Genomic DNA, 27,971 nt, shown 5'->3' on the forward strand with positions numbered 1-27,971 from the left:
TTAGTTTATTGTCAAATCAGTGAAACATTCCCAGCATTTATTTTGCGCTTTTGGAGTTCAGTCAAAGTTTGGAATTTTGATATTTGTGTTTTAGAGTTGTAGTTTAAAGTGTCAAGTACCTACTTTAGGACTCATATGGTGAGGAAGATGTCCATAGTTTTGTTTTCTATTATTGAAAGCAGTTTTTTGTTTTAGTTTATTTCACACTGTCATCTTAAATCAATTCTAATTATATCTGATATTGGTTGTCTGACTCCTAGTCACCAAAAAGCTTCATTTTGGCTTTCATGGGGGAAACCTAATATTTAAGCAATTATTATTTAAAATAGTCATTTTGGACCTGGAATTATAAAACAGTAGGAAGAAGACAATTGCTGTTGTGCTGAATTCTTTTAATGTTTCCTAACATGTGATGCTCAAGTATGATTTTTCAATGCAAACCTTTTTAGGTGATCGAGGAGACACGTGCTTCAACTGCATAGGAACTGGAGTAACTGGGCCTCCTGGGGAGAGAGGACCACCAGGACCTCCGGGTAGTCCAGGTGAGGCTTTGGGCTTCACTGGTCTGCTTAATATACTCCATAAAGTCACCTTTCTAGATGAGTATCTGTGTATAATGGTAACAATACATCTGTGTGTTGTGTACAAATTCAGGTGCACAGTTGCCAGCTCCAGTATATAGTTGGTACATGTTGTATTTTGCACAGCTGGGGAGTGTTGGGAAGGAACGGGCTGGATAAATGTAAAACAGTCACTCTTTTTTTGAAAATCTAGTCTTTCAAAAATATTTCTCTGCTCAAAGACAGCCTTGGAAGAATTCTGTGTATTGAAGGTTTAGGCTCTGTTGTAGATTTAACTGAAAGACAAAAATTAACTTCTACTGCTTGCTATTCCTGGAATAATAGAGGAGCTGGAGCTTTTTAAAAGCATGATATTTTTTGACACTACTGATTTAACTTGGAGTTGCAAATTTTGTTCTGCTAAAATAAAATTGAGCTCTCAAAAAAAACCAAAAAACAACCCAGAGTAAACTTTGCCTGGATTTAAAACAGCTTATATATTATCAATACAATCAGCGTGCTTGATATTTACAGCTTCTCCAGACTTATGTTTTTCTTTTATGTTTTTCTGCACTACTCAGGTTCTCCTGGTTTTCCTGGACCAAAAGGTGAAAAGGGGCTTCCTGGATTAACTGGCCTTGTAGGGCCACCAGTAAGTGGTGGTGTTATGTTCTGGTGGGAAAATAGTGTCTCATTTGTCTTGCGTGATTCATAGATCTGTAAAGAGTCAATATAATTTCTTGTCTAATACTCATTTTTTTGTCCATAACTACCTTGAATACATAATCCTTGTATTGTGCCAAACTTAGAGACGGAGTAAAAGAAAAACTAAAAGGCTTTTTTCCTTTTCTTTTTTTTTTTTTTTAATTCCCTCAGGGCTTCCCAGGGTCCCCAGGTGCTCCTGGGAGACCTGGTCCTAAAGGAGACCCAGGGGATGTCCTACTTTCTCCAAGAATGAAAGGTGACAAAGGTGACCCCGGCTTCCCAGGACCTCCAGGTCTCCCTGGCATAGATGGCACTCCTGGTCGAGATGGACTGCCAGGTTTACCGGGCCCTAAGGGGGAACCTGTGAGTTCCATTTTATGCTGTCTTTGGATGGATATTTGGGGAAGTACTGCATGCATTTGACATAGTGCAGAGAAGAGGACTGGCAATGCACTTTTTCTGAGTGTGATAAGGCTCTTCAGTAGATGCCAATCTACTGATGATACACTGAGGTACCTCCTGAATCTGTCAGTGCTTCTAGAAAAAAGCTGAGGCTTCTCTTGGGCAGTGTCAGAGGGTCCCTTCTGCCCTTGTCTGTATCTCACCAATGTAGTGGGAAGAATTAAGGAGCCAGATTTAGGCCTGCTCTCTCCCATATTAATAAGATGTAGGCAGCTCATGGTCTTAAGAGCTGGAAGGGTAGAAAGTGCCCAAGAGTTTCAAAACAGAAGCGATGAAACATTTTACTCCTTTGATAGTAAATACATGATCTTTCCCATGCTAATCTTTCTGTTTTCAGGGCAGTGTTGCATTCAAAGGAGAAATGGGTATTCCAGGTGATCCAGGAATACCAGGTCTTCCTGGAGAAAAAGGGCTTCCTGGACCTCCTGGTTTTGGTCCACAAGGTTCACCTGGTGAAAAGGGCATCCAAGGTGTATCCGGCCGTCCAGGGCCTCCTGGTGTTCCTGGTGAGTGGGTCTCTGTGTGCCATTGAGCAAACACTGCAAAATCAAGCTTTGCCCTTTTGCTCCAGATAGTTCTCAGAACATGATGCTGCTTTTAAGATTTTCCCAGAGGCATTGTAAGACCTGGTATTTATGAGCTCCCTTGCTGAGGGTCATCACAGAATCACAGAGTGAGCAGCATTTATGCCATGTTACTGCTGTGCCTCACCTTCTGCTCTGACCTCCAGAGAAGCTTCTCCTTCCCCACTGACTGCAGTGGAAGTGCATTGTAACTGTCTGGCATGTGCTTAACCATCCTGCAGTTACAACGGCTTTTGAAAACAAGGGTTTGCTTTGAACAAGTTTGCTTTTGTTACTTGCTTGTCAACTACACAGATCCTAATCAAGCTGTGCTGGTGTCAGCTATGGAAAATACTATTCACTTGATGGTACCTAGGACAAAGCTAGAGAAAAATAACATTGCAAGAAAACTGTCTTAACATTGAACAAGGCTTCTGAGCCTCTGGGTGCTGTGTGGGGCTTGGGAGTGGAAAACCTGTTGGGTAAAGTGCTGCTGGTGTTTGAGTTCTTTGTAAGCACCTTTTTCTGCTGAAAGAAAAACAGAAAAGAAACTCCTACTTAGTGATTCATATTTCTGCTTTTTTGTTTTAGGTCCAAAAGGTGACCCTGGACAGACTATTACAGAACCAGGAGTTCCTGGCCCCCCTGGTCCTCCAGGAAGAAGTGGTGATCCAGGTCTTCCAGGTAAAGCAGCAGCTAGATATCCAAGGAATCCCAAGATCTTTTTATTCTGACTGATTCTGGATAACTATGTTGATGTTCTTCTTTTCACAGGAGATCCTGGCCAGCCAGGTCAGCGTGGTTTACCCGGCATCCCAGGTGCAAAGGGAGAGCCAGGTATTCCTGGCATTGGACTTCCAGGACCACCAGGCCCAAAAGGTGTGTTTACTGCCATGGTACTGTATTGTAGTGGCTGGAAGATGGGACATAGGGGAGTTGTGTCTGCATTTTTTCCTAGTGAGTTGTTTTCTGTCTCTAGAATCCTTTAGAAGATGTTTGTCTTATGTTTATACATCTTTATAATAGTTTCAGAAATATCAGGAGAAAAAACTGCTGAACTCTTTTTTTTTCTCTGTTCACTGGTCACTTTCTTGCTCCTTCCCAATCACTTACATTCTTCAGTAAACCAAGGACAAAAAAGCAAATGGATAAAACTTCGGGAAATGAGCTTGAATCAATAAAAGATCTCCAAATGCTGCCTCAAGATGTTAATGGTTCTGATGTCAACTGTTTGTAATTTTTGCAAAGGCACACAGTATGGGCAGTGCCCCACTTTGAGAGTCCCAGGGATCCTCTGTGGCAAAGACTATGCTCAAAAGTTACCTCAGCCAAACAAGTACCCCCAAGGACACTTGAGCTAGCACAGAACCTCTTTTCATGGGCCTTAGGCACGTCTGGAAGAGTTGTTTTAATGCTCTCTGGTGTCCTTTCTCCTGCCCTAACCTTCATGTTATGTGCAGGTTTCCCAGGGACTCCAGGCCCCCCTGGAGCTCCAGGAGCTCCAGGTCGCCCTGGACTAGATGGACCTCCTGGACCACCTGGTTTCCCGGGACAGAAGGTCTGTATTTGTGTTTACTATAAAATTTCCCTATCTTAGAGGTTTTTCTGGATCAGTGGGAAGATGGTGAGGAGGATTTCACCTCTTGTTCTCAGCTTTTGACAGCAGGGAAGTCACATTCTCTGCCTGAGGTTTGAGTGAGAGCAGTAAAATAGAAATTGCACTGTAAGATGATGGTCATTTTTTCTTTGCTACTTGAATGTTTTTAGGAGAGGATAAACTTAGAAAACCCCCTTTTAATTTTTTTTAATTTGTAATAGGGGGATCGTGGATTTGGAGTTCCAGGACCACCTGGACCCCCAGGGCCCCCGGGCATAAAAGGAGTTCAAGGACCTAAAGGTGATCCTGGCTTCCCAGGAAACCCTGGTCTCCCAGGACGAGCAGGTTTTGATGGAACTCCAGGGCCCAAAGGTATGGAGAACTCTCCTCTTTCTGTTCCCTATTGAACTTTTAAAAATGTAGATGTGCTGGGAGGCATATGGCAGTTAAATACAAGCAGTGTTGACTTCAGAGCAATTACTTCAGGGTCCATTTTTCCAAATCAGACACACCCGTGTAAATGGAAGGTTGTGTTCTCAAAAGGCAAGCAAGGGAGAAAATGCCAATCTGTGAGTCAGTACCTGAAAGTCTGTGTTCTAAAGACAAATCATGTTTACGTGGGGGTAAAACTTGATCAATAGAATAATTGTCATTTAGATACACTGTGCTTCAACATGCAGAGCATTGCAATTCATTTATTCCTATTCTTGATCATGGTCTCTATTTACCTGCCCAGCCTGGTTTGCTGGAGAGCACCTGTTGAGTTTGAGGTGGATGATGATGCAATATGTCTGTGGGTAGCCTAGAAACGTAAACTGCAGGCATTCCACACCGAGTGAGAACAAACCTCTGGCTTTCAGAAATAGCCTCCAAAGTGTTTTTTCCTGTGTTAGATCAATATTTGTTTGCTTGCAAGAACGAGACTTCAAGTACAATGTGCAGGCACTCTGCTCTGAAAGTGAGTGTCTCTGAACTGAGTTCAGTATTTACCTAAACAAGAGTGTTCTTTTAGGTGATCCTGGACCAAGTGGACCACCAGGACTCCCAGGCCCACCAGGCATCCCTGGCATTGGTGGTCAAGGTCCACCTGGATCTCCAGGACCTCCAGGTCCAGTTGGCCCCCCAGGTAAAACTTGAATGAATTGTATCCTTAGGTTATTTCTGGCCTGCACCAAGCAGCTACACAAGGCAGCAAGAAAAGATAGAGACTTCATGTCTATTAGCTTGGCTGTTTTGCCAGTCAAGCTGGCAAAACTTGGTACATCATGATGTTTACTGAAATCAGAGTGGAATTACATTCAGCCCTGCCATTTGCACAACTTGCACAAGTCTCAAGGGTGTAAAAGCCCACTTTGGAGAGAGCTCAGAGTCTCAACAGAAATTCTAGAAAGTGTTGTGCACAGATAGTGCCAAAATCTCTGTGAAGGAGTTTATCCTAAGAGTTCATATTCTTCAGGACAAGACAGAAGGGAGCACAATGCTATTGCAGAGGTTTTGGGATACAGAAGAGGAGGAAAGCTGCTTTGAGCTGCCTATACTGTGCTATTATTACATTGCTTTCAAATAGCAAGATGGTTCTTAAATTCCGAAGTGGTTTTCTAGCTTACCAAACTGTATTCCAAATTCGCTGGATGAGAGGTATTTTTTAATAACTTTTTTACGTTTTCATCTAGAAAATTAAATAATGGAAAAAAGCAAACTCAATTTCCTATAGAATGCTGTTTATCTTCCCTTTACTTACTTGTTGAGTGCAAAATCAAGTCAGTAATTCAGGTTCTCCCTAGCACGGCCAGGCACTTTTCTTTTTTTTTTCTTTAATAGAAGCTGAAGCACAATTTAACTCAAGTTAATGTGGAAAGGAAGAAATCATGAGTATTCCCACCTAGCAAATTCATTATTTTGTAGAGGAGAAAATGTTCTCCAGGTAGTGACATGATACTGTTTTAACAAAAGTCTGTCAATAAAAGAGGTCACACACATTCATCTTGTCATAAGCCTAGCTTGAAAAGAGCTTTAGAAGTCTTCTTACAGAAGCCTCTGAGTTCTGGGATTCCTGATTCCCTCATGCACTTTTTTTTTCCTGCAAAACCAACAAGTTTTATGAGTCGTGATAGGTTTAAATTAGATTGACAAAGTAGAATCCAAGAATGGTGATAATTATGAATAATGTCTCTGATGTGAGTTTGGTTATCTTTTGTCCAAAATGACTGGTGACTGATGAAGATATGAACTTGTTCCATTTCTGTGCACAAAGGGTACATGTGCATGCATGCACATCATTCTATTCACAGAGTTTGCTTAGGGAAATTCCTTTCCCCTTCATTCAGTGAATGGGCTTGCTGTGCACCAACCCTTGATGTTGCAAATATGTGGCAGTCACCACAGTGAGAACATTTCTGTGGACTTGAGCAGCCTTGCCCTGAAACAAACCCTTCAAAATCCATCTGGTTCTTGCCATGCCTGTGTGAATGTTTGCACTGCATGTTTGTGAGCTACACTTTCTGAACGTGTTTGTATGCCAGCACTGGGCTTGGCATTGTTTGCAGTGCATGCTGACAAATTCATGGCCGGCTGTTAAGACCATGGGTCTTGGATTAGTTGATCATATTCAGATCTTTGCCAAATCTCAGCTCACAGTTCATAAAGTGCTTAAGTTAAAGGTAGGCAAGCACTTGAGTAAGTAGACCCATGGAGCTTGAGTTCTACTCACATGCATAAAGTGTGGGTCGTGTCTAGGTCTGTTTTTTCACAGGTTTCTGAGTGGGGAAGGAACGTGTGGTCAGTGCACCAGCAAGCCTGTAATGTGCCCAGTACTGAGAGCCAGGGACAGAAGGGATCTGGGCAACGTGCACAGGGGTTCCCTGAGCCAGGGGGTGGATGCTGTGCCTGGCTTGCTGTGCTGACTGTACAGTCCTGAGCTGCACTTGGGGCTAAACTGGAACAGCAGGGAACACAGGCGTGTGTTTGGGGTGAGGGGTGGGGATGTATTAGCATGAGTTTGAATGTTTCATCCAATGCATGTTCTTTTGTGTTCCTGTAACATCTCCTCTGGTGTTAGCCAGAATTTGATTTCATGTGATCACTGATTTATTCCGCAAAATACCAATGCTGGCAAATACACAATGATCACTAGAGCTGATGGGTTTGAAATGCCTCTGTTTTCACTCTTCATGTCTGTACTGACTAATCATTGTGGCTACTAACAGCATGGTAGCTCTGAACTCTAATGCATGCTTGAGAAATCCTTGTTATTTCCCTTGGCACTGCTCTGTCTCTGTTTTGTGCAGAATGTCTTACATTCCCATCTCCCATCCCTTGCTTGTTTTACCAGGCTGTTTTAATTCTGTTTCTTTATGCAACATTAGGGTAAAGTTTCTGAGGCTCTGTTTTCCAGGTAATTTGGAAAATTCCTGGAAGAATTTCCCTGTTCAGAATTTCCTATCTCTGCACCACCATTTATTCAAATAGTTTGCAGTAGCTCAACATTTTTCTTTTTTTTTAAATATGTAACAAATTACTTTAGAATTTACTGTGTTGTTTGTATTATTCTAATTATGATGTGGCTAAATTTTTGAGAACTAGAAATTCAATTAGAATTAATTTCTATTTGCAAAAGTATCTTTATCATTCTAGATAAGGATTTTGTCCTCTTATTGGGTAATACATTATTTTCCCTTTTTTTTTTATCTCCTGCTGATAGAAAGCCCTTAAACACACAGCATGTGCATTCCCTTAAGCATCATCTGGTACTGTTTTTTCTCTGCAGAGGAAGCAGTTCCAGGCACATGACCCCACAGTTTAATGCAGTGATAAGCTGCTGCTAAAGGGGAGCATAATTATCATTAAATAAATACAAGTCTACAGCTTATGCCATCAAGAAAACTCCATCTGCCTTTTCAGTGTGCAAAGAACACATGATGACATCACTCCTAAACTTGTTCCTGCAGCCCAGAGTGGGGTCACCATTACAAAGTTCTGCTGCTTGGGAGTTACTTACGAAGTTGGCACGGTGGTGTCATTATCTCAGTAGATTATGTCACAGAACATAACATTCAATATACTGTCTGTGGGTGTAACAATGTACATTTGCATAATAGAACTAAAAGAATGGGGGAAAATATTTAAAGGCTTTTTGTGTAATAAAGAAGCAGCATCTGTTGAAAATCCCTGTTTGAAGAATGTGAGGCCAGCCAACAAGAAGCTGATTGATAGGATGTTCTCTGGTGTTCAGGTGTCCAAGCCAGTATCTAGATATGGCAGTTTTGTAAAAAAAACATATCAGAAAAGCTTATTCTCTACTTTTGTAGAGAATACTAGACAAGAAGAGAGGGAAAAAGAATTTTATTTTTAAAATGTACCGTCAGTATTTGAAAATATCTCGCTGTTGTTTCTGCATACGGTGGTGGCTGCACTTTGAAAAGACTTTGAAAAAGCTTGGAGTGTCCTTGCAGTGTGGTTTCTCTTAACTGCATTACTGTTGAATTCTTTGTACTTAGATCTGCTTTCTGTAACTTTAGGTAGATTTTTTTTTTCCTTGTTCTAATGTGTATGTGCTTTATTTTGTTTCCTAACTTAACGACTATTACAACTCCTTACTGCTACCTGTCTCAACTTCCTGATGAGCTCTAACTCGTTGGCTTTTGAACCTCAGGTCCCCCAGGTACTGTGGTTTCTTTACCAAAGCCTTTTCTTAACTTCAGATTTATGAATAATCCTTTTTTGTCAGCTACATTTCCAGAGTGAGCATCTTCACTGCTGCTGTGCACTGGAGGGAAACCCCGGCAGTGCCTCGAGCTCAGTGTCATTAGCATTAAACAATCTTAAGCATATTTTGACATTTCATACTTTTTATTCAGGGAAATGTAAGGCCGTGCAAAATTTTTCTATCCTTCAAAAATATTCAGCCAGTGTTATCCTAGAATGTAGTAAAACAGAATCATTAATGGAAATATAAGAATCTCAATACTTAATCATAAAACACAAACCAGTCTAATCAATTTTGGCTTTTTGCTTTATAAGTCAGGCTTAAAGGGTTGTTGAAGACAGCTGTTTTTTCTTTAGAGACTATTTTTTTTAAATTGCATTTGCTACACCTTGGGAAAATTTTAGTAATGCTTATCTTCAGGACAATATGGCCTTTTAACACTTGGAAGCCATTAAAAAATAAATTGCTTTAGAAGAATTGCAGGGTTTTCATCACTGCTAGGAATGGACTGCAAATAAAACTTAGCTATTCCTACAGTAGTGCACCCAGAGACACACAGATCTCAGCCTTGCCTGACTTTTCTAAAAGATTGTGTCTTAACAACATTCTCTAGGGTTGCAAGGCATCCCAGGGGAGAAAGGGGATCCAGGTCCTCCAGGCTTTGACGTTCCTGGTCCTCCAGGTGACCGAGGAACCCCCGGATACCCAGGACCCCCTGGTCTACCAGGGCCTCAGGGTTCACCTGGGCCACCTGGCAGGGATGGAATACCTGGATTTCCAGGTAAGTTCGTATATTTTACCTGTGGACAAAGACCAAACTGTAGTTACAGATGGATGCTCTTTATGCTTGGCCATGACAGCTTATTGAACTTTGATGTTTATCCTACCTATTTAAAGTTGGATACATGTAACTGTTACATCTCATACTTTTAAAAAAAATTGTAACAAAATTTGTTGCATTAAAATCCTTGTTACCTTTCCACTTTTCCCCTTACCTTGATTCAAATATTGTACACGTTATTCTGTTTCATAGCTTTCAAATGTGACTTTGATCATCTTTGTTATGATACTTTTCTAATTTATTTTGTGATTTTTTTTCTAGTCACTGCTACAATTTAGAAATAAAATTTGTTTAAAGAAAATAATTACAAATGCTACATAGTCTTAAGTGTTACTTTCCTTATTCTACATGTTAGGCTACTCAGTTAAGCTAGTCTGTTTTGTCCTTTGAAACAGGAATCTCAAAAGTGAGAGTCCCTCTTTTTGATAGAGGGGACAATACAAAACATTCTAAAAGTAGTGTATACTTAATTGTCTTCTTGGCTTTCACTAAATTCAAGTTTGCTTCAAACAAGTATTTGTGTTTCAAATCAGGGAACTAAACTTCTTGAAGGTACAAATATGCTTTCTGCCATAACAGAGCACTGCAAATTTTCTTTCCAGGACTTAATTGTGGAAAATAAGCCACAATTTTCAAGTGTCACTTTATCTGATTTAGATCTATACAAGAACTGAGTGCTTGTAATTCCCTTAAAACAGGCTTTATATGCATGTGCTGGTTCATAAATACCATAGGGGGCAAGGAAAGTAAAATTAAGGTACTGGTAGGTCTTGAGGTTTTGTTCAGAATGACAATGGTGATTCAATGCCTTTAGGTGCCAAGGGTGAGATGGGCGTCATGGGAGCTCCTGGTCCTCCAGGGCCTCCAGGAACTCCTGGAAGAAATGGCCTGCCTGGCTTGAAAGGTAATGTTTGTTTTATACACCCCAGAAGAGAATGCAGAATGCTGTTTTCCACGTCCTGTGTGGAAGGAGGATTTGTAATACTAACATCTAGATCTTCATTATTGGGACCTGCTTAAGTTATCTTCTTTTGACAGTGCTGATGTTCGGAATTGCTTTGGAGTTTTGAGCCATAGCATGCAGTCACACTGTTTAATTGATGTCATGAATTGTTAGCTATTTTAAAAACTTTTCCTTCGGATGGATGGCATTGAAGTAAAGCAATATTTCTGAAGTGTGTTGTAAAGTCTGCTTAAAGCAACAGAAAGAAGAAAATCAGTAGTTTTGGGTTATGGGGTTATCCAAAATCAGCTCTACAGGTGTCACAGAGAAACTCTTCAATCTGCATTTAACTAACCCCCTTGTTGGAGAAGAAGAGTTTGGTAGAAGAAAACCCCAATTATCTCCCCAGAACAGGGAGGCTGTGAATCCAAAGCTGCTGTAGCTGTTGCTGGTGGCCCATTGTGGTGAGCTCTGGGAGCTCTAAACATGGCTCATACAGACACAGCTGGTTCCTCTGTGCTGGGCTGCCCAGAGCTCACAGACACTCCCATGCACTCCATCCCTCGGCTTTGTTCCAGGGCTAAAGGTGCTTGTGAGCAACCTTGCATAAACTGACTGATCATTTAGTGAATTCCAACTTCATGAATAAATCATGGACTCCCTGTGTAAGAAAAAGCATTACAAATGTATTAGCCTAGCTTAAGGATTATATTCTTTTCCCTTTTGTTATCTGTCCCTGCTGTAGGTAACAGTGGGTTGCCTGGTCCGCCGGGGCCTCCTGGACCGGTAGGACAGAAAGGCATCAAAGGTGAAGCAGGTCTGCCAGGTCCACCCGGAAAAGTTGATCCAAAACAGCTGGGAGCAAAAGGAGAAAAAGGAGAGCCAGGTGTTCCAGGTAAAGAACTTTGCATGTGGTCCGGGGAGGTGGTTTGTTCTCTACAGATAATAGTGAGCTGTGACTGAATCCATTACAGTTCATTCTTTCTTACAGAAAAAAACAAACTGAGAATATGATTGTAGTTTATGGGTCTTGTATTTTAGGCTTTTTTAAAGGGGTTCTGTGGCCAAGTTCCTCTGTATGGTTAGTTTGCAATGATACTATTATTTGGCACATGGCAATATTGTAATAGCACTGAGGTGCTTTCAGCAGGATTACAGTTCAGTCTTCTAGGTGTTATTCCTAAGCATGATGAGAGATAGTTGTCATGGCTGCTGTGCTGGCTGCATTCCTGCTACCTCAAAGGCCTTTGGGCCTTTGCCTTGTAGGATGAAGTTTCACAGGTCATCTGCTCATGCACCACCTCCACATTCTCCCTTTGGGTGTCCCTAAGTTTACCCACCTCTGAGCTATATGTCATCTGTGTGTGTGTTTCTGCTTGGGAAGTTGGCAGCCTGAAAGTTTTTCCCAGTCCACTCAAGTCTGTTTTCTCATTTTTGGTGGCTTCCCACTCCTCCCCCACTTGGGGTTCTGATGTCTCCTTTGAACTCTAATTGAGTCTTGAGAAGAGTAAAAATATTCTACCCTACAGAGAACCCAGAATGCCTTTCCCTAATGTTGTCCCAGCCATTATTGTGCTAATTTATCTATTGTATTAATTTCTGTGAAGCCTAGGTAGGATCCTAAGACACTACTTTCCTTTTTCTTTCTTCCTCTTCTGTTAAGTAAGAGCTGTGGAAGACAAGTTTAAGGCAGGGCAACACAAAGTCATTGTATGGGATAACAACCGCATGGAATTTGGAAAAATCTGCTAAAACACATGCTTTGCTTTTTATAATGTATTAGTCCCAAAGTGATTCTGGTGTAGCAATGTAATTAAACTTGTATATAAATAATCAGGGTGAATACAGAAAGGTTAGTGTGGAGTGTGCTTATCTGAAAGACAGTCCCTCTGAATGAAGTGTATTTGCAGTAGTCAGAAAGTTACTTTTTCCTCTACCTTCTTATATTGTTCCTGTTCTGTAGTAATTTTAAACTTTCCAGAACCAATGTTTTGTATTCTGTGATACTTCTTTTTGCTAAACTAGGAGGAATTATATTTACTGAAGAAAAATCCCTATTTGGATTTTCATTCACCTGTAGCTACATCCGATCTTTTAAGGTGAAAGAAAACATACAGTAGTAGTAATAGCATTAACAATAAACTGTATCTTTTTCCTTTGAGGTATTCCTGGTTTATCAGGACAGAAAGGTTATCAAGGACTCCCAGGTGACCCAGGCCCACCAGGACTTAGTGGCCCACCAGGTGTGCCAGGATTGCCAGGTCAGTAAACAAGGCCTCAGAGGGACAGCTTTGAGTAAGAATTTGCATGAGCTTTCATAACATGGAATTGGGATGTTAATCCAGGTTATATCTAAGCCAAGCTTAGAAATTTGCTCTTAAAACTGCAGCACAGTTTTGGGATATTCAAAGTCATTATCCAAACAGCATGCTTGGAGCTCTTGCCTTCAAACAGACCCAAAAGCTGCTTTAAGCTGATCCCACTGAAGATTAGGGTAGCTTTTAGGATGACTGGAAAAGTGCTTGCTGCTTGAGCAAGCAACATGACTGCAGGATCTGCCAACAGGACCTGTTGTTTCAAATGTTTATTTCCTATATTGTTAATGATTATACTTTGCAAATGGCCAAATGAATGTATTGCACAAGCTGTTTCTGGGTGTCACATCTTTGCTTTAAAGAATTGCAAGGATCAGGAAAACAAATTCTATTTTGCACTGTTTCTCCCTACAGCTGTAACAATTTCTCCGAGATCTTGAGTCCTTGCTTGCTGTGTCTAATGTAGGTCTTGCTCTAAATATCTTGTTGGGCTTGGGGAATATTTTTAACCATCCAGGACTCAAACTAGTTTGGGCATTGTAGGTTTCATTTAATTCTGTAATAGAAGCTGCTCAATACCTGTTGCAGGTAAGAAAGAGATAATGTGTTCATTCTGCAGAACAACTAAGGAGAGACCAAGTCACACCACTACCAAATAGTTTCAGATGGTGGTTAAATCATGGGCTGAGATTTGACCCATTTCATTAGACTAATCTTCAAAACAAATAAGCAGTTGCCCTGATCAAATCTTGTCTTGGAACAAACTGAAGGTCTTTAATATTTTACTACAAATGAGTGTGAAAAAGCATGTAGGAGCAGTATGAGGCCTAAAGCAACTTCAAATCCATTGCCTTTGTAATTAGATGACAAGCAGATTCATGTGAGAATGCATGAATATCTGAAACTTTTAATTATTGCCATTAATTAACTAAATCACACCTCTCCTAGGCATCAAGGGAGACATGGGGCTTCCTGGGCAGCCAGGACCAACAGGACCTCCAGGATTAAAAGGTGCTATGGGAGAGATGGGCCTTCCAGGTTAGTTTCTCTGCTTGTATTTTACTTAATTTGGGACAGTGTTTTCCTTTTATATAGTACAAAGATGGATCTGCTTGTATGTACTATGTAATAATAAAGAGCAATAAAGTTGAGGACACATAAAGCCCTAAATACATAATTGAGATTTTTAGATAATTGGTTTAGTTTGTTTTTAAAAATAAAAAACACATTAGGTATTCAAAGCCAGCCAGTGAAATTGTTAGTCCTTTCTAGTTCAGTTGCTGTACTTTGAGTGATTTCTGTAAATTACTGCAGAAGTTTTATTTATATTTATAAAACTTCTACTTTATCTCTTGGACAGGCCCCCCAGGGATTAAAGGCAGCCAAGGAATAGCAGGACGTCCAGGGCAGCCTGGGCCTGCGGGATTTCCTGGATTGAAAGGGGAGAAAGGTGACCCTGGTCTTTCAACCATTGGTATTCCTGGTCCCCCTGGACCAAAGGTACCTTTACAAAATTTTTAGATTGAAAAGTCCATGAGGAAATTAGATTCTCTGTTGATTTTTTTTTTCCCCAACTATTGCTTAATATCTGTTATGTATAACTGTAAATATGTATATAAGTATATTAATAAGAAGCAGGGTTGACTGTGGTCTGTTCTTTTCAGGTGGGAGCAAAAATTTCTAATTTTAAAGGTGAAAATATTTATATATAATTTAATCATGTTAAAGGAGAAGATAGTTTATCAGACTTTTCAAGTTGGGTTCAGTTAGTGGCCTAGTCTTCCCTGTGACACTTTTATAGTTGCTAGGGATTTATACAATTAATATCACATTGTTCCCGTGTCTAATTATGTAGTTAATTATTAAAAAAATTAAGACAACTTGCATTTAAGAATAGATTACTAATAATATAGCATGATTACTACTGCTTAAAATTTTTAAGTCTATATAAAATATTTGCATTAACATTTATGTCATCCTTTCTGCCAGCCACAAAAAAGGGATAAAAAGATCTTCAGAATATCTTGCAGTCTTCAGTGATGCCTTACAACTGATGTTGAGCACAATTAATTTAGCAAAAAACATTTCATGCTTAAAGCTCCACAGATTTCTTTTTTTTTATTCTGCATTATCATGGGGTAAAAATCTCTGTTTCTTCTTGAAAAAAGGAAGACACTTTTTTCCTCAGTGTAGACCAGTTCTGAGGAAAAACTATGATACTCTGTACAAAATTATAGGGGAAAACTGTTGAAGTCTTTACTCTTGCTACTTCCAATAAATTTTCTGTTGAGATGTTTGACATTACCTGGATATAAGGAGAGGTGTACCCAATATAATGATGACCTTTATGTGATAATAAAATGGGGAACATACAAGAAAGGCTCACCCATCTTATAAAGACTGGATTCTTATTTCTGCTTTGTGTTTTCTAGGGTGACCTCGGTTTGCCTGGATACCCAGGTAGTCCAGGCAGTAAAGGTATAGCTGGAAATCCTGGTTTGCCTGGATTTCCAGGCAGTCCAGGTGCAAAAGGAGAACCAGGCCTACCTGGATTCCCAGGTAATTCTCAACAGATTTTTTTCACTTTCCCTCCTGCTTGTATTGGTACACACAGCTAAACACAGTGGGTAACTGGGGGAGGGCTCCAGCTTCTTTCAGAGTTTCTGGCAGTCTGCTGCTTCTAAGCTTTGTGCTGTTGGAATTGGCAACAGTAAGTGTGGGAATGCATCTCTTAAGAGTGCCTCCTGAAATTATTCATCTGCTCTGAGGGGATGTAGCAGTTGTGTTAGCTAATGCTCCCCACTCTCCACAGCAATCAGACTCTCACATCCTCTGACCCACAAATACTCGTGTCCATATTTTTCCTTCATGAATCAATAGAGAAATGCCATCAGGAAAACAGAGCTTGTTTTTCATTCCATTTACTGTCTAAAAGTATGTTGTAAAGAGAAATCTCTGAAACATAATTGTTAGGTTTTGCACTCTTCTCTAAAAAATATTAATAGAGATTGTTCACAGGTATATCTCAGTTATTCATTCACAATTTAAAGAAACAAAGTTTTTACCTGTGCTGCATTTGCAGTACTAAAGGCTGTTCTACAACTATGCTTGAGCTGCTTTGATGTAGGAAATTAGGGAACTTATAACTGTGGTCATGGCAGCAGGAAACTCAGAAGAGAACAAAAGCTGACCATGAACCTGACAGATTTTACCCTCTGCTTCATGTTGTGCCTAAGAGTCTGAACAGCCAGAAGAGTGTACTGAGACACTGCCTTGGTCAGGTTCAGATGCTGCTCAGAGCAGACACTGAACAGATCGTTGGTTTTCCTACCTCCCACTCAGCTCATGCTGTAGGGGTGAGAATGCAGTCTAAACTCTTAAGACCATTTTTATTAAGATCCTTTTTCAGGAAAAGTAAAAGAGGATTGTGGAAGAACTATCCAATCACACTTCCAATTTGTTTTCAAGCAGAAACACCTGTCTCTAAAATAGTAATTTTCTAGCAGACTGCCAGACTTGCTGTGTCCTTGGCCATGGGCACTCAACAATTAGGAAGACAGTTTTGAGAGTTGCAGTAAGGACAGTCGTGCTAGTGTGTATTGTTTCTGTACACTCTTTGCTTTACAATTCACATCCTTGGTCAGCTGTAAATCTGCAAAATGAGCACAATTACAATCTCTTGGTAAAATCAGCTCATTTGTTACTCTGGGCATCTCAGATTGTGGCATTTCAAGAGCTGCTGAAAAACCGGTTTTGTGCTTATTTTTATTGAAATGCCTGTACTTCACAGGAACACCAGGAATTCCAGGACCAAAAGGTATTGAGGGGCCTCCAGGTAATCCTGGCCTGCCTGGACCACCTGGGCCAGTAGGTGAGCATGAGCAGTGCAGCAGAGATCAGCAGCTTCTGTGAAAAACATAATACATGAAACCACTTCCTTTCTTCTTAACATCTTCTTTTTAACGTCTTGAAAATGCATCTCTATGTACATGGGTGCTGTCATTGCAGGCACATAATTCAGTGAAATTAAACAGAAAAGAAAGAAGTTTTAACTTTCTTTTGAGGACTTGTGTCTACTGTCATAGTCAATTCATTATTGACTATTGAAACAACAAGTTAACTGTTTCAGTATTTACCAACTTTATTTATGTTAAGTACTCCAGTGGTCTAACCTGTTTATATAGGAGCAAAGACTTAATTTATTCTAAAGGGAAGCATTATATTATTTTTAGCAAACAGTGACTGCTTGAGAGGTCACATGCCTAAAAGCCTCTTCTAAACTGCCAGAAGGGAGAGAGAAAGGTTTTAATTTTAAGATTACACCCCTGTGAATCTTGTATTGCACTGCCACACCTTCAGATTCAGATGGTGGGGAGGGGGGATGCTGCTATTTTTTGTTGTAGGTTAGGCATGACTGTGCTAATGTGTTCTGTTCCCCTCTTAGGTGATATTGGTCGCCCTGGCCCTCCCGGTCCCTCAGGGGAGAAGGGACAGCCCGGCCGAGATGGGATCCCGGGACCAGCGGGTCAGAAGGGTGAACCAGGTCAGGTGTCCTTCCTGTTTGTTTTCTCCTCTTGACTCTGCTTTGGGATGTTCTTACTCTGTCCTTTCTTCCCTACAACTGCCCTTACACCTCCAGAGCTGCTCCTGTGGTTCCCAGCTACTGGGTGGCTCACCGAGGTGCCAGTGAAGCACAGGACAAGAATTCAATCGGCTCTTAGATTTTATTACCTGACTTCAACACCAGCCCCCGTTCCTGTATTCCGTGTTGGGTGTATTGCTTCAGCTCAGTTACAGGGTGCACAAACAGTGTAATGTCTGCCCTAAAAATAGAACCCCCAAACAAAAATGCAAACATAGCATCTCCCAAAATCTGAAAGAGCATGGATTGGGAACGGATGGAAATGCTTGTGAAAGTTACAGATGCATTCAATAGCAAAACCTCTGGCTTTGGTGAGTGCATGAGAATCCCAGGAATCTAAAGGAATTGCAGATTTAGATGAACTGCATTTTCATCATTCTAAGCCTCATATTCCCATTCCTGGAGACCTGAAAGCTAGATGTTCATTATTAACTGAATGTGTTTCTTTTCAGGTTTACCAGGTTTTGGGCGCCCAGGACCTCCAGGACTCCCAGGATTGTCAGGTAAAGTTTCCCTGTTACTCCTTGTTAAAAGGTTGAATGTAAAATACATTTATACACCAAAAAAAAAGAAGGGTGTGTTGTATGTTCTGCAACAAATGAATGCCATGGCAACAACTAAAATAACAGGGTTTTTTCTCAGCAGACTGTCTTAAATTAACCACAGTAATAAAGACATTTATTACTGACCACTGAATTTTGTAAACTAGCAATTATGCAGCCAGAATAAATGCACACAGGACTACAGCCTAGTGCATTGTGTGGAACTCTGCTGATTTGTCTCAGTAAATAAAGCATTCATACAACAGATGAGAAATGAAGTTGCTTTAAAAGTATAGCTACTTGCTATATTGCTTCCTTTCCAGTAGCATTAAAGCTCCTAAATTCCTCCAGCTTGTTTGAAAGTTTTGTGAGTATGTCTTAACTTTCAGCAATATCTAAAAAAAAAAAAATTATGAAGTCTTAATATAGACAGATTTCTTCACAGAGTTTTGCTTGCAGACTTACAATCTCAGAGGATGTCTCTGACTTACAGCATCACTGAGTAGTAAAGTGACAGTAAGACTTTTTAACATGTCAGAAGGTGTACTGCTTTCTCCTGCAAGAATTATTAGCCTTAACTCTTTCCTGAATGTTAGACAATTTTACCTTGTCTGACTGACAGGGGAGCTGTGGCCAGACTTGGACCTTCTGCAAGAGAGAGAAATGGCTCTGAAAATTGACTTCTGGCCTTTTGTAACAGAATGTAACGTGGCTGTCTGGTTTTACAGGGCAAAAAGGAGAACTGGGGTTACCTGGCCCACCAGGGCCCCCTGGACTTCCAGGTCTGAAGGGAGAACCAGGTTTCCAGGGATTCCCTGGTCTACAGGGTCCACCAGGTCCACCAGGATTACCAGGGCCACCACTGGAAGGTCCTAAAGGTAGTCCTGGCCCACCAGGTGTTCCAGGAAGGCCAGGTAAGAGCATGATCCATACCTGCAAACATCTTTGACACTTTGATATTTTGCTGGTAGGTCATCAGCCTTCAAACTCTCTCAGTTTATTTGGATGGGTAAGTTCAAGCCTCATGGCATAGATCTGTGGGCAACCAGAGCATTTTGTTGCCAAAAGTAACAGTATCTAAAACTGAAACAGCCCCAGTTTCTCTGAGTTTCTGATACCTGGCAGCAAAAATCGAAGGCGTTGCTGAGCGGGCGGTTCTCCGCATGCTGTCCCAGTAATCACCTCGCAAGCACGGCACCGACCTCTGAACGTCTGATACCTTTGCAGTACTTGTCACATGATCAGCAAATGTCATCGTGCACAAAACCCAAAAGTAACAAACCCCATCACTGTAAGAGTCATGACAGTCAAATTCCCACTAGCACCACAGCATGATCCAGTGGGATAGCTGCTCATCTCCGTCTCATGTAACACAAGTCATTGCTCCATTGTGTCCCGTGGCTCCCGTGGACTCCGTGCTCCGTCGTGCCGTGTTCATCTTCCCATTCCGTGTTTGCATTTTGTTCCTGCACCAACTAATTCTGGGAATGAGAAAACTCTATAATGAGTTAACATGGCTGAGCAACTACCTTGCCCGTATTAGAGTTTGATTTTTTTTTGTGTGTGTGTTACAGAATGTTTATTTGAATTTAGATACTGCTCTTGAAAATATTGAACTTTAATGAACCTGTCGCAGCTCTGGCTCAAGCTTATTGCTGTATCTTGAATCCAGAAGTACTTTGCTACCAGTGAGACTCATCCCACTTAACAGGCTTTATATTCTCCCTAAAGGAGGCTGTTTTCAAACCAAGCCATTGGTTGATGACAAATTTTTTTTCTTTGCATATTAATGGTGAAGTAATATTTTTATTTATTGCCCTTTACTGCCCTAAACTATCCTTTTATTTAAAGACTTTTCTGAGGAGAGTTAGTTTTGAGTTAGTATATTGGTAAAATAGCTGCTACACACATATATTGTTCATCTTTGGGTATCAAGGGAGAGTTTAGTTTTGCAGTACACATTTGGAAAGATTTTAAGAATTGCTTTTTCCTCATGCTTGCTTCTGATACAAGAGGAGGCTGTCCCACTGAAAAATGTTTTTTAGAATGGAATTATATCAAAATATTTTCCCCAGACCTGGAATTGTCATATGTTATTATTCTCAATGGCAGTATGAGCTTTTTCTTGTGCAGAGTGGGCTATGAACTCATCTTCATCTACCCCAACTGTGCATTCAAAAAATGAGTCATTATAAACAACATTTGTTTTTAATTTATAACACCTTAAAAACTGGGTTGCTGTTTGCCAGTATAATGAGGTTTTCTTTTAGTCCTAGTAAAAATACTTGAATTGTGTTGTATCCTAAACATGCTTTGGGTGTGACTGGTGTGAAACAGCCCCATGGGTTAATAATGCACAGCCGGTTAAAATGTCTTCCTGTTTTCCTGTTTGGTCAGTGGAAGGAGGCGTGCATGCCCTCCCCCTTTCTGCTGGAGGAACCTACTCCCTGCTCTACCCCAGGAGCTCTAACCAGGCAGTGGAGCATCCCTGCAGCAAATTGGTCCTCCAAGTTTGCTTTTGACTTTCTGTAATTTTTCTGTATGCAGCAATTAAAATTTTGGCCCAGGAACCTGATTGGTCTGTAACAGTATGGGCTTTCCTTTTTAAAAGATTCTTTGCAGAGGATATCTCCAAACTCTGAAAAAAAAATTTGAAGTAAATCAGCTAAGCAGTCTCTGATGTATAATAAAAGTGCCAACTGAGATTCTCTGCTCTGCTGCAGCATTGGGGTTTTATGGAGCTTCTCACCCTGTTCACACTTCCCTGTAGAAATCAGGTTCTTACTGACTCCAGTCAGCTGGGGAGGTGGAGAAATGATGGGGCTCGTTTTGTGCAGATTTATGAGCATTGGCACAGGGGGGGAACAATCAGTGAGGTTCTGCTCAGCCATGTTCTCTCTCTCTTTCTCTTATTTCCATTTTTGTTGCATGCAATGTATAAAGTGAAGCATTTGTTTTGCTCAGTTATGTGTGAACTAATGTGGATAAACCAAACTATTATTGCAGTTCTGGTACAATCAGCACTCCAGCCTTTTGTTTCTGATGATAACACAGTCTATTGTTGGAAGGCTGATTTTGTAACATTTCAACATAAGGCAGTTAGTCATAAAAGCAGCTGTGTGGCTGTCAAATTACCCCTTCCAGGGACAGAAATAAAACCAGAAGCTGTTTGCGTACGCTGTTTGTTGTTGACTTCTGTGTATATTCTAAGATTAGCAACAGTGATGAAGTCAAACATGATGTAGCTCTCTGACTTCAGTTGAGTTGTCCCTAAAATAAACATTGATAGATGGTTTGGGGACGGATTTATTAATTGATTATAAAATTAAGCCAATTTCCAGGGCAACAGAATATTGCTGCTACTCCACATGTCTGTTTTCATTGCTCTGAATAATAATAGTTTGGTGTTTTGCACACTGTATGTAAAGGAATATTGAGCTAAATCTAAAAAGAAAGGTTTAGTTGAATATGTTAGTTTGTTGATATTTCTAACAATTTTGATGTTTTTCCCCTTGTTCTAATGATGACCTTGGTGAATTCTGACCCCCTACTCCCAGGTCCCTCAGGTTAGCCCTGTAACTCCAAAATAATAACTTTGCATGAAAATGAACTTATATATTTTTGTATTGTCTAAAAGTAGATATGCAGAGTCATTTTTCAGACATACCTTTTAATCTGTGGTGGAAAAAAAACCCTCAGAGTTTGCTTTCAGCCACCTCCTCCACACTGTTGTGGGACCAACACTGGAAGGACATAGAATTGCTCTGCCTGTGGTGGAAAACCACGTGGGTCCAGATTTGCAAGGCTTTTATGAAGTCCCCAGCTGCGAAACTTGTTTTAGCAAATTTATTCTCAGTGCAGTTGAAAATAATGTATAGTGGTTTTCATCTTTTTTTAGAAAGCACGTTGCACTGTCCTCCTGTGCCTTTGCTGTATGATTGTGTATCGCAGCTTGGGCAAAGTGCCACCGTTCATTTTTGTAACACCTGCCACTCTTGATTTTGGACACTCTCAAGTGGCTTAAATAAATTAGATATTTGTTTTATACCAACAGTGTCTGTAGAAAACTTATATAGACTAAGAGTGATGCTCTTATATAGACTAAGAGTGATGCTTTACGTTCCCAACTTAGAGCACTGTAACTTTTCAGTGAAGAGAAATCTTTAGTTCCACTGCTTTGCTTCATCAGAACATTTAGAGGAAACGAGGAAAGTTCTTCCTTTCACAAGTATTTAATTAAAATAAAGCTCACAGCCCTCCCCTCCCTGGCACTAGGGCAAGGGGACAGGATTGGTGAGAACATGGTTGTTTTCAGAAGTTTATTTTAACTTTAGAGTATCAACATGGAACACAAACTGGCACTTTTGGAGGATTTTTAAAGTCTGTGTCTGGATTGAAAATGACTTGGTATATCTACTTAATAATGATGTCTTTAGGTTTTGCTATGATGACTTTCAGGAAGCAAAGAAACGTCAGGAAAATTCCATAGAGGAATACATTTTAGTTTTTAGCCTGCTGTCCTAAGCACTGTGAGGTAGCAAATGTGGCAGCACCTAAAGCTTGAATCCCAGCTTTATGCAGTCATATAAAAAAATGAATGTGGCTTTACCTTTTAATTTAACTGTGGTCACCCAGGCAGTAACCACACTTTAAAGGAGCGCTGCCATCATGGGGGTGCTGGGAGGAGCTCAGCAATTGCCTCACATTTTGTTCCACCCTGTGTTTGTGCTCAGCCAGAATTCAGTGATGAATAGATTTATAAATCATAGCAAAACTTACCTATCAGTGAAATATAGTTTATAAGTACTTAACAGTAACAATGAAATGTCCATGTCATTATTTTTAACAACTGTTTACAGTTAATATTTAAAATAATTTATCAAATATGTAAGTAGTGCTGTGAGGTAAACCTGTTGTGTATTTATTGTAGTTTTTAGCTGCAAATTGCATGGTGGTATGTTGATATATTTAAATCATTTCACTGACATGAAAGATGCAAGTGGCACAGGAGCTAAAATATGTATTAACTTAGGAGCATAGTAGGGACAACCAGCTTACCTTTTGAAAGAGGACATTTAAATCATTTTTCCAAGGATGTTATCACATGCCATTCTCCATAATATCCTTAAACAGGTAAATTAGCATCTTGGAATAATTTTATCAGGAAAGACTAATGCCAACAGTAAAGACAGCAAATTCTAAATTTGCAAGTTCTGCTGTATTTTTGCTTATAGCATTTGCAGCCCTCTTGATCCATGTCAATCCTGCCTTCCATTTCCAAGTGGGTGTAAGCCTACTTTTCAGTCCTAGAATTGTAGTCACAGATAGATGAGGTTCATACCTGATTTATGGTGATAAGTCCTTCTGTTAAGTCAGATTTCCCCCTTACCCAAAGCAGAATTTTGCTCAAGACTGAGTTGTCATTCACAATTCATCTGCCTGTTTGCCAAGTTCCAGGCCCTGAGAGGGTGAATACTGTCAGTGAAATGGTTACATAGTCCAAACCTCTTGTGAGCCAGGACTAACCAACCATAGGCCTTAGCTGTAATGTTAGAGCAATAACACATTTGTTAGTAAAGCTCTGAGTTTGCTGTTAAATGAAGTGTTGAGTTAGTAGAGCCTAGTCACCAGAATAACTTGTATCTGAAAATTCCTGTCTTATTCATGTGTGGTTTTATGCATGCCTGTGGATTATATTGTAAATGCAAAATATGCTGGTGAAATGGGTTGTTGTGTAGTGTATATGCTGTCATCTGTACTATTTCTAACTAGTAATCTTGTTTTGTACTGTGTGATGTCTGACCCTTCTAACATCGATCATTGGGCTTTGGTGAACTCTGATCCTTCCAGGTCCTCCAGGTTAGACTCTTAACTCGGTCAATTTGTTTTACTGCCTTGCACTTGATGTAAGAGAAACAGATGTTTTCCTGTAATTCTGTGATTGTCTCTTTAAGGACTATGGTTACCCTGCAGACCATATGTGTTTGATTAGCATGCCTCAGATGGTAACCTGGTATTGTTTTGCATGTGTACAGTACTAGACCAGTATAAAAGAACAAAACGAACACAAAAAATCCTTGCATGATGGGATGCTTTCTGTAGCTGAAACTGCTACAGGATACGTGTGAAATCTGGTACAAAATTGCTGTTGATTTAAAAAGGGAAGGAATTCTCTACTCAAATTTGCATGCAGAAATACAAGTCATCAAATTAATTCATTGAATATAGACTATGAGGATGTCAAAGGAGATGCTAAGTTATTCAAGATTGCAGAAGAGCTGAAAATGCAGCACACTCATAAATATTATTGGATTTGTTGTACTGCAGGGGGGGAATGTCATAGCACTGGCCTGCAAAGAGATCCTTTTGTTAATCCAGTTATGAGATCTAACTTGTAAAATGTTGTTAGCTGTTCCTGCATTTGCTTACAGTTTGTTTTGCCACAAATTACTATCTGTTACCTTCCGTTTAGGTGGTGGCATAAAGGTATAGGTCTCATCTTTCAGCTCTGCAGATACCTAATTTTCTTTTAAATCCACTACTTTGCTTTGGGTTAATGCTGCTGTAGCAAAGGGAAAATATTTAAAGAACAGCCCAGTTCCTCCACTGGATTTACAGAGTGTAATTCTACTGAAGAAAGACAAATCAGTCAGAGGGAGATTCAACATAAAGAAGTTTCTGCAGCTCAGATTATTATTTAGGGAAGGCAGAATGATGAGCTTCCTGCTGTCCAGCAGTCAGGTGACAGTATATAAGGGCTGCTCAATAGGTGTGTCATATCCTAACAGCAAAAAAGCAGCAGCATTTTACATTGTTGAGACTAGCTTTCAAAAGGAGTCCAGGTTGTTAAATAGCACTTAAGAAATGGTGAATGCAATGCAGGTCAGCAGAGGGGATATTTGTACCATCTAATTTTGGGTTTCTTGGCTCCTAGTAAAGGCACCACTCTGGTCACTGGAAAGCTGCTAAAGCAGGTGAGCTGCACTGCCTTCTGGGAAGACCTGCTTCTCTCCCTCAGCTAGATAAGGAGCCTTGGTTCCTGATTTGGGTAGTGCAAATAATCCCTCTATTTGTTTTCCTTTTTGTTTACCCTGAATTTAGCATTGAAATAGAGCTGGGAAGTCAAGCCAAAATATCTTTTAATTTTTCTTTTCTCATTCTGAAGGCACAAACCTGGGGAGAATGGTTGATATGTACTGATATGTGTATATTTGTTCTGCAATGTTAAGGTGCACCAGGCCCAGAAGGTCCACGAGGGCCACCAGGCCCTGGAGGACTTAAAGGGGAAAAAGGGAACCCGGGTCCACCTGGTCCACCTGGCCTGACTGGTCCAAAGGGAGATCAAGGACCACCTGGACGCCAGGTAGGACAAGAAATGGAGTTTTCCCCTTGTTAATTTTTAAATGCAATAAAAATGGAATGTATTTGGGTGGAATATGCAGTTTTCCATAATAAAATAAAAGCCAAAATGTGGTAGCTAACACCCTGTCTCGTAGCAAGGAAAAGAGTCTTTTCCTTAATTATCCTCCAGTATCTGGGCAGGATGTCCCTGCTGTATTCCCGTGGGAGCTGGAGCTGTTGATGCAGCCTCACATTCCTGTGTGCCTCAGCCCTTCACAGCCCCCAGTTTGCTTGTTTGTGGACAGGCACCTTTCATTCTGTTTCTGAAACTGAGAGGAGAGGATTGAATAACATGAGGCTGTTCTTTCCAGGGGGATCCTGGCCGTCCGGGTCTGAACGGAATGAAGGGGGACCCCGGGGTTCCAGGCGTTCCAGGATTCCCAGGTATTTAACTGGGGATTCCCAGGCATTTAAATAGTGTTTCAAGTGAAAACCTCCAGACACAGTAACAGCCTGTTTTGGCCGTTCCTGCAGCAGAGTTTGTAAAACAGCATGTTCTTTCACTGTGTGACTGTGTGCATTTGATGTTTCAGGTATGAAGGGTCCCACTGGACCTGCAGGACCCGCTGGCCTCACAGGCAGCCAGGGACTGCCAGGCCCACCAGGTAGGAGTCCTGGGTGGTGGCACTGTCACTTTTGCTCCCTGCCAGCAGAATTTGTTGCAGGGAGGACTGAGTTGGTCTCACCCAGCAATGAAAGTAAAGTGAGCAACAGCTCAACACAGCTCCAGGCTGTACTTTTTAGCCTCTACAAGTAATCCTAAAATATTTTATTCTCTGTATCCAGTCTACATGGATTAACTCCTGCAAGAGTGGTCCTTTGAGGGGTTTATCAAGAGCACTTTTTTTTTTCCTATATATGCACTTACTCTTTGCATTGATGGAGCTCTTGGCTTCTGATCTTGCAATAAACAAACTGTTTCTAATGCTCTTTTCCACCTTGGTTTATCTAATACTAGTCTGCTCTCTCTCAGGTCCACCAGGTTTACCAGGTACCATTGGACGAAGCATTGTTGTCAAAGGTGATCCTGGTCCCCCAGGTCCTCCAGGACAGCCTGGGTCCAAAGGGGAAGCTGGATTGCCAGGGCCACAGGGATTGCCAGGTATGATCCTGAGTGGTTGCAGAGGAAATGACAGAGGTAGAGCTGAGTGCAGGATGCAATGCCAGTCACGTCCAGAGGCTGCAGAGATGAGTGACTGAGCTCAGCAAAAAGCAATAGATTAATGCAGGGTTAATAGATAACAGATAAATGCAGGGTTAATTGATAAATGCAGGGTTCCACCATATATTTCTGGTTCAATGGGCTGTTCTTATATATCATGAAGAAACAAAAGATAAGTCCGAGGCAATTTAAAGATTCTGTAGTGAGATTTCAGGAGGTTTTATTTCAGTTATGTTTTTGTCTACTCTAGGTCCAAGTGGTCTTCCTGGTGACCCCGGGAGAGATGGACTACCTGGTTTTGATGGTCCAGCAGGACGTAAAGGAGAGAGGGGTCTTCCAGGCCAACCAGGTATGGTGTTTAGAGATACTCCCATTTCTGAGTGCAAGCTAATAATGGGAAGTAAGATCTTTGCCTCATGGGAATAATGAGAGAATCACAGTTTTAGGATTTTTCTTAATGCAACAATATTAAAAGCAGCTGAACATACTTTGGTTTGGAATATTCTCAGAACCAACACATTGCTTGGTCATTGCTGAATAATATTGTCGAGTGCTTTATCTCAAGCTGACTGGCATCATCTTTGCAGCAGAGATGATGTAGAGGAGATAATGAAGATTGTAAGAAACAGAAGAGATTAGTTAAATCACTTTTATTTTGCATGCAAATCATGAATGGGGAAAAACAGATTCATAAAGGAAAGAATTTCACCCAAGGCAGAGATCGGGCTACCATGCAGCTATCACTTAGAACCCCTGAACTAGGATTTGAGAAATCAGAATAGGCACTGGGACAATTTTCTAAAGATGATGATAGATATTAAGTAGCTCTATATTAAAAATTGTGAGAAAAAGGTTAGAATTTTAATAGTTAAAAGAATACAAATATCCATAATGCCTGTTTTTCCTTTTTCTCTGAGCAACTCTATGAAATCTGTTAGCGTTATTTTAGGGAAAAAAATGTAAATAATGACTGTAGAATAACATAGTCTAAATATATGTAGTTATAATTCCTGGTATTGCTGTTCTAGAACATCCTTTTCTGATACCTTTCTCAACCATTTTGACTCACTTTTGCTCACATTCAAGGCTGTTCTAGCTTATTTCCACTTTTTGTAACCTACTCCAAAACTGGCTGCAGTCTTTTCTATTCATTTTGATGGCCTTTGGCTCAAGTGTTATCACAGTATGCCCCCAAAGTGAGACTTGCTGCTGTTTCTGCCTCTGCCATTTATTTTGTTATCTTGAGCAAGATGTTTCAACATCATCTTTTTAAGCTGCACACACAGATATATTTTGCAATTGGGAAGCTAATTTGAACTCATTCTACTGGCTGCCATGTCCTCTGCAGTTATCTTAGTGCCTCACAGTCCTGAATGTATTTAACTTCACAATACCCCTACAACACAGAGAAAATGTCGGGGGGATGGTGTGAGCAGATACCAGGTGCCCAAATTCACCAGCACCTCAGTCGCAGGACTGTGCTGCCTTTCAGAGCTCCTAAAAGAGCAAGAAATGGTGTTAATAACTACTGTG

The 27,971-nt window shown here is 40.6% G+C and overlaps 1 protein-coding gene across 5 annotated transcripts in view; it reads left to right on the forward strand.

The window, feature by feature from the left end:
• COL4A5 (collagen type IV alpha 5 chain) overlaps positions 1 to 27,971 on the forward strand; it is a 78,557-nt gene that overhangs the window by 45,677 nt on the left and 4,909 nt on the right. For 2 of the 5 annotated variants that reach the window (XM_032701934.1, XM_032701935.1), the window contains 25 exons: positions 450 to 542; positions 1,142 to 1,212; positions 1,437 to 1,628; positions 2,065 to 2,233; positions 2,882 to 2,974; positions 3,065 to 3,169; positions 3,751 to 3,848; positions 4,109 to 4,259; positions 4,900 to 5,013; positions 9,206 to 9,373; positions 10,248 to 10,337; positions 11,122 to 11,271; positions 12,539 to 12,637; positions 13,640 to 13,729; positions 14,052 to 14,191; positions 15,124 to 15,250; positions 16,482 to 16,562; positions 17,136 to 17,234; positions 17,786 to 17,836; positions 18,604 to 18,789; positions 25,105 to 25,238; positions 25,588 to 25,660; positions 25,810 to 25,881; positions 26,250 to 26,378; positions 26,689 to 26,787. In XM_032701934.1, coding sequence (XP_032557825.1) covers positions 450 to 542; positions 1,142 to 1,212; positions 1,437 to 1,628; positions 2,065 to 2,233; positions 2,882 to 2,974; positions 3,065 to 3,169; positions 3,751 to 3,848; positions 4,109 to 4,259; positions 4,900 to 5,013; positions 9,206 to 9,373; positions 10,248 to 10,337; positions 11,122 to 11,271; positions 12,539 to 12,637; positions 13,640 to 13,729; positions 14,052 to 14,191; positions 15,124 to 15,250; positions 16,482 to 16,562; positions 17,136 to 17,234; positions 17,786 to 17,836; positions 18,604 to 18,789; positions 25,105 to 25,238; positions 25,588 to 25,660; positions 25,810 to 25,881; positions 26,250 to 26,378; positions 26,689 to 26,787 — 2,874 coding nt within the window. Of the gene's footprint in view, positions 1 to 449; positions 543 to 1,141; positions 1,213 to 1,436; positions 1,629 to 2,064; positions 2,234 to 2,881; positions 2,975 to 3,064; positions 3,170 to 3,750; positions 3,849 to 4,108; positions 4,260 to 4,899; positions 5,014 to 8,538; positions 8,548 to 9,205; positions 9,374 to 10,247; positions 10,338 to 11,121; positions 11,272 to 12,538; positions 12,638 to 13,639; positions 13,730 to 14,051; positions 14,192 to 15,123; positions 15,251 to 16,481; positions 16,563 to 17,135; positions 17,235 to 17,785; positions 17,837 to 18,603; positions 18,790 to 21,432; positions 21,442 to 23,725; positions 23,735 to 25,104; positions 25,239 to 25,587; positions 25,661 to 25,809; positions 25,882 to 26,249; positions 26,379 to 26,688; positions 26,788 to 27,971 lie in introns of all 5 variants that reach the window. The other 3 variants (XM_032701931.1, XM_032701932.1, XM_032701933.1) reach the window with 3 other exon arrangements.

The sequence above is a fragment of the Chiroxiphia lanceolata genome, chromosome 14, assembly GCF_009829145.1.
Source record: "Chiroxiphia lanceolata isolate bChiLan1 chromosome 14, bChiLan1.pri, whole genome shotgun sequence".
Lineage (NCBI taxonomy): Eukaryota > Metazoa > Chordata > Aves > Passeriformes > Pipridae > Chiroxiphia > Chiroxiphia lanceolata.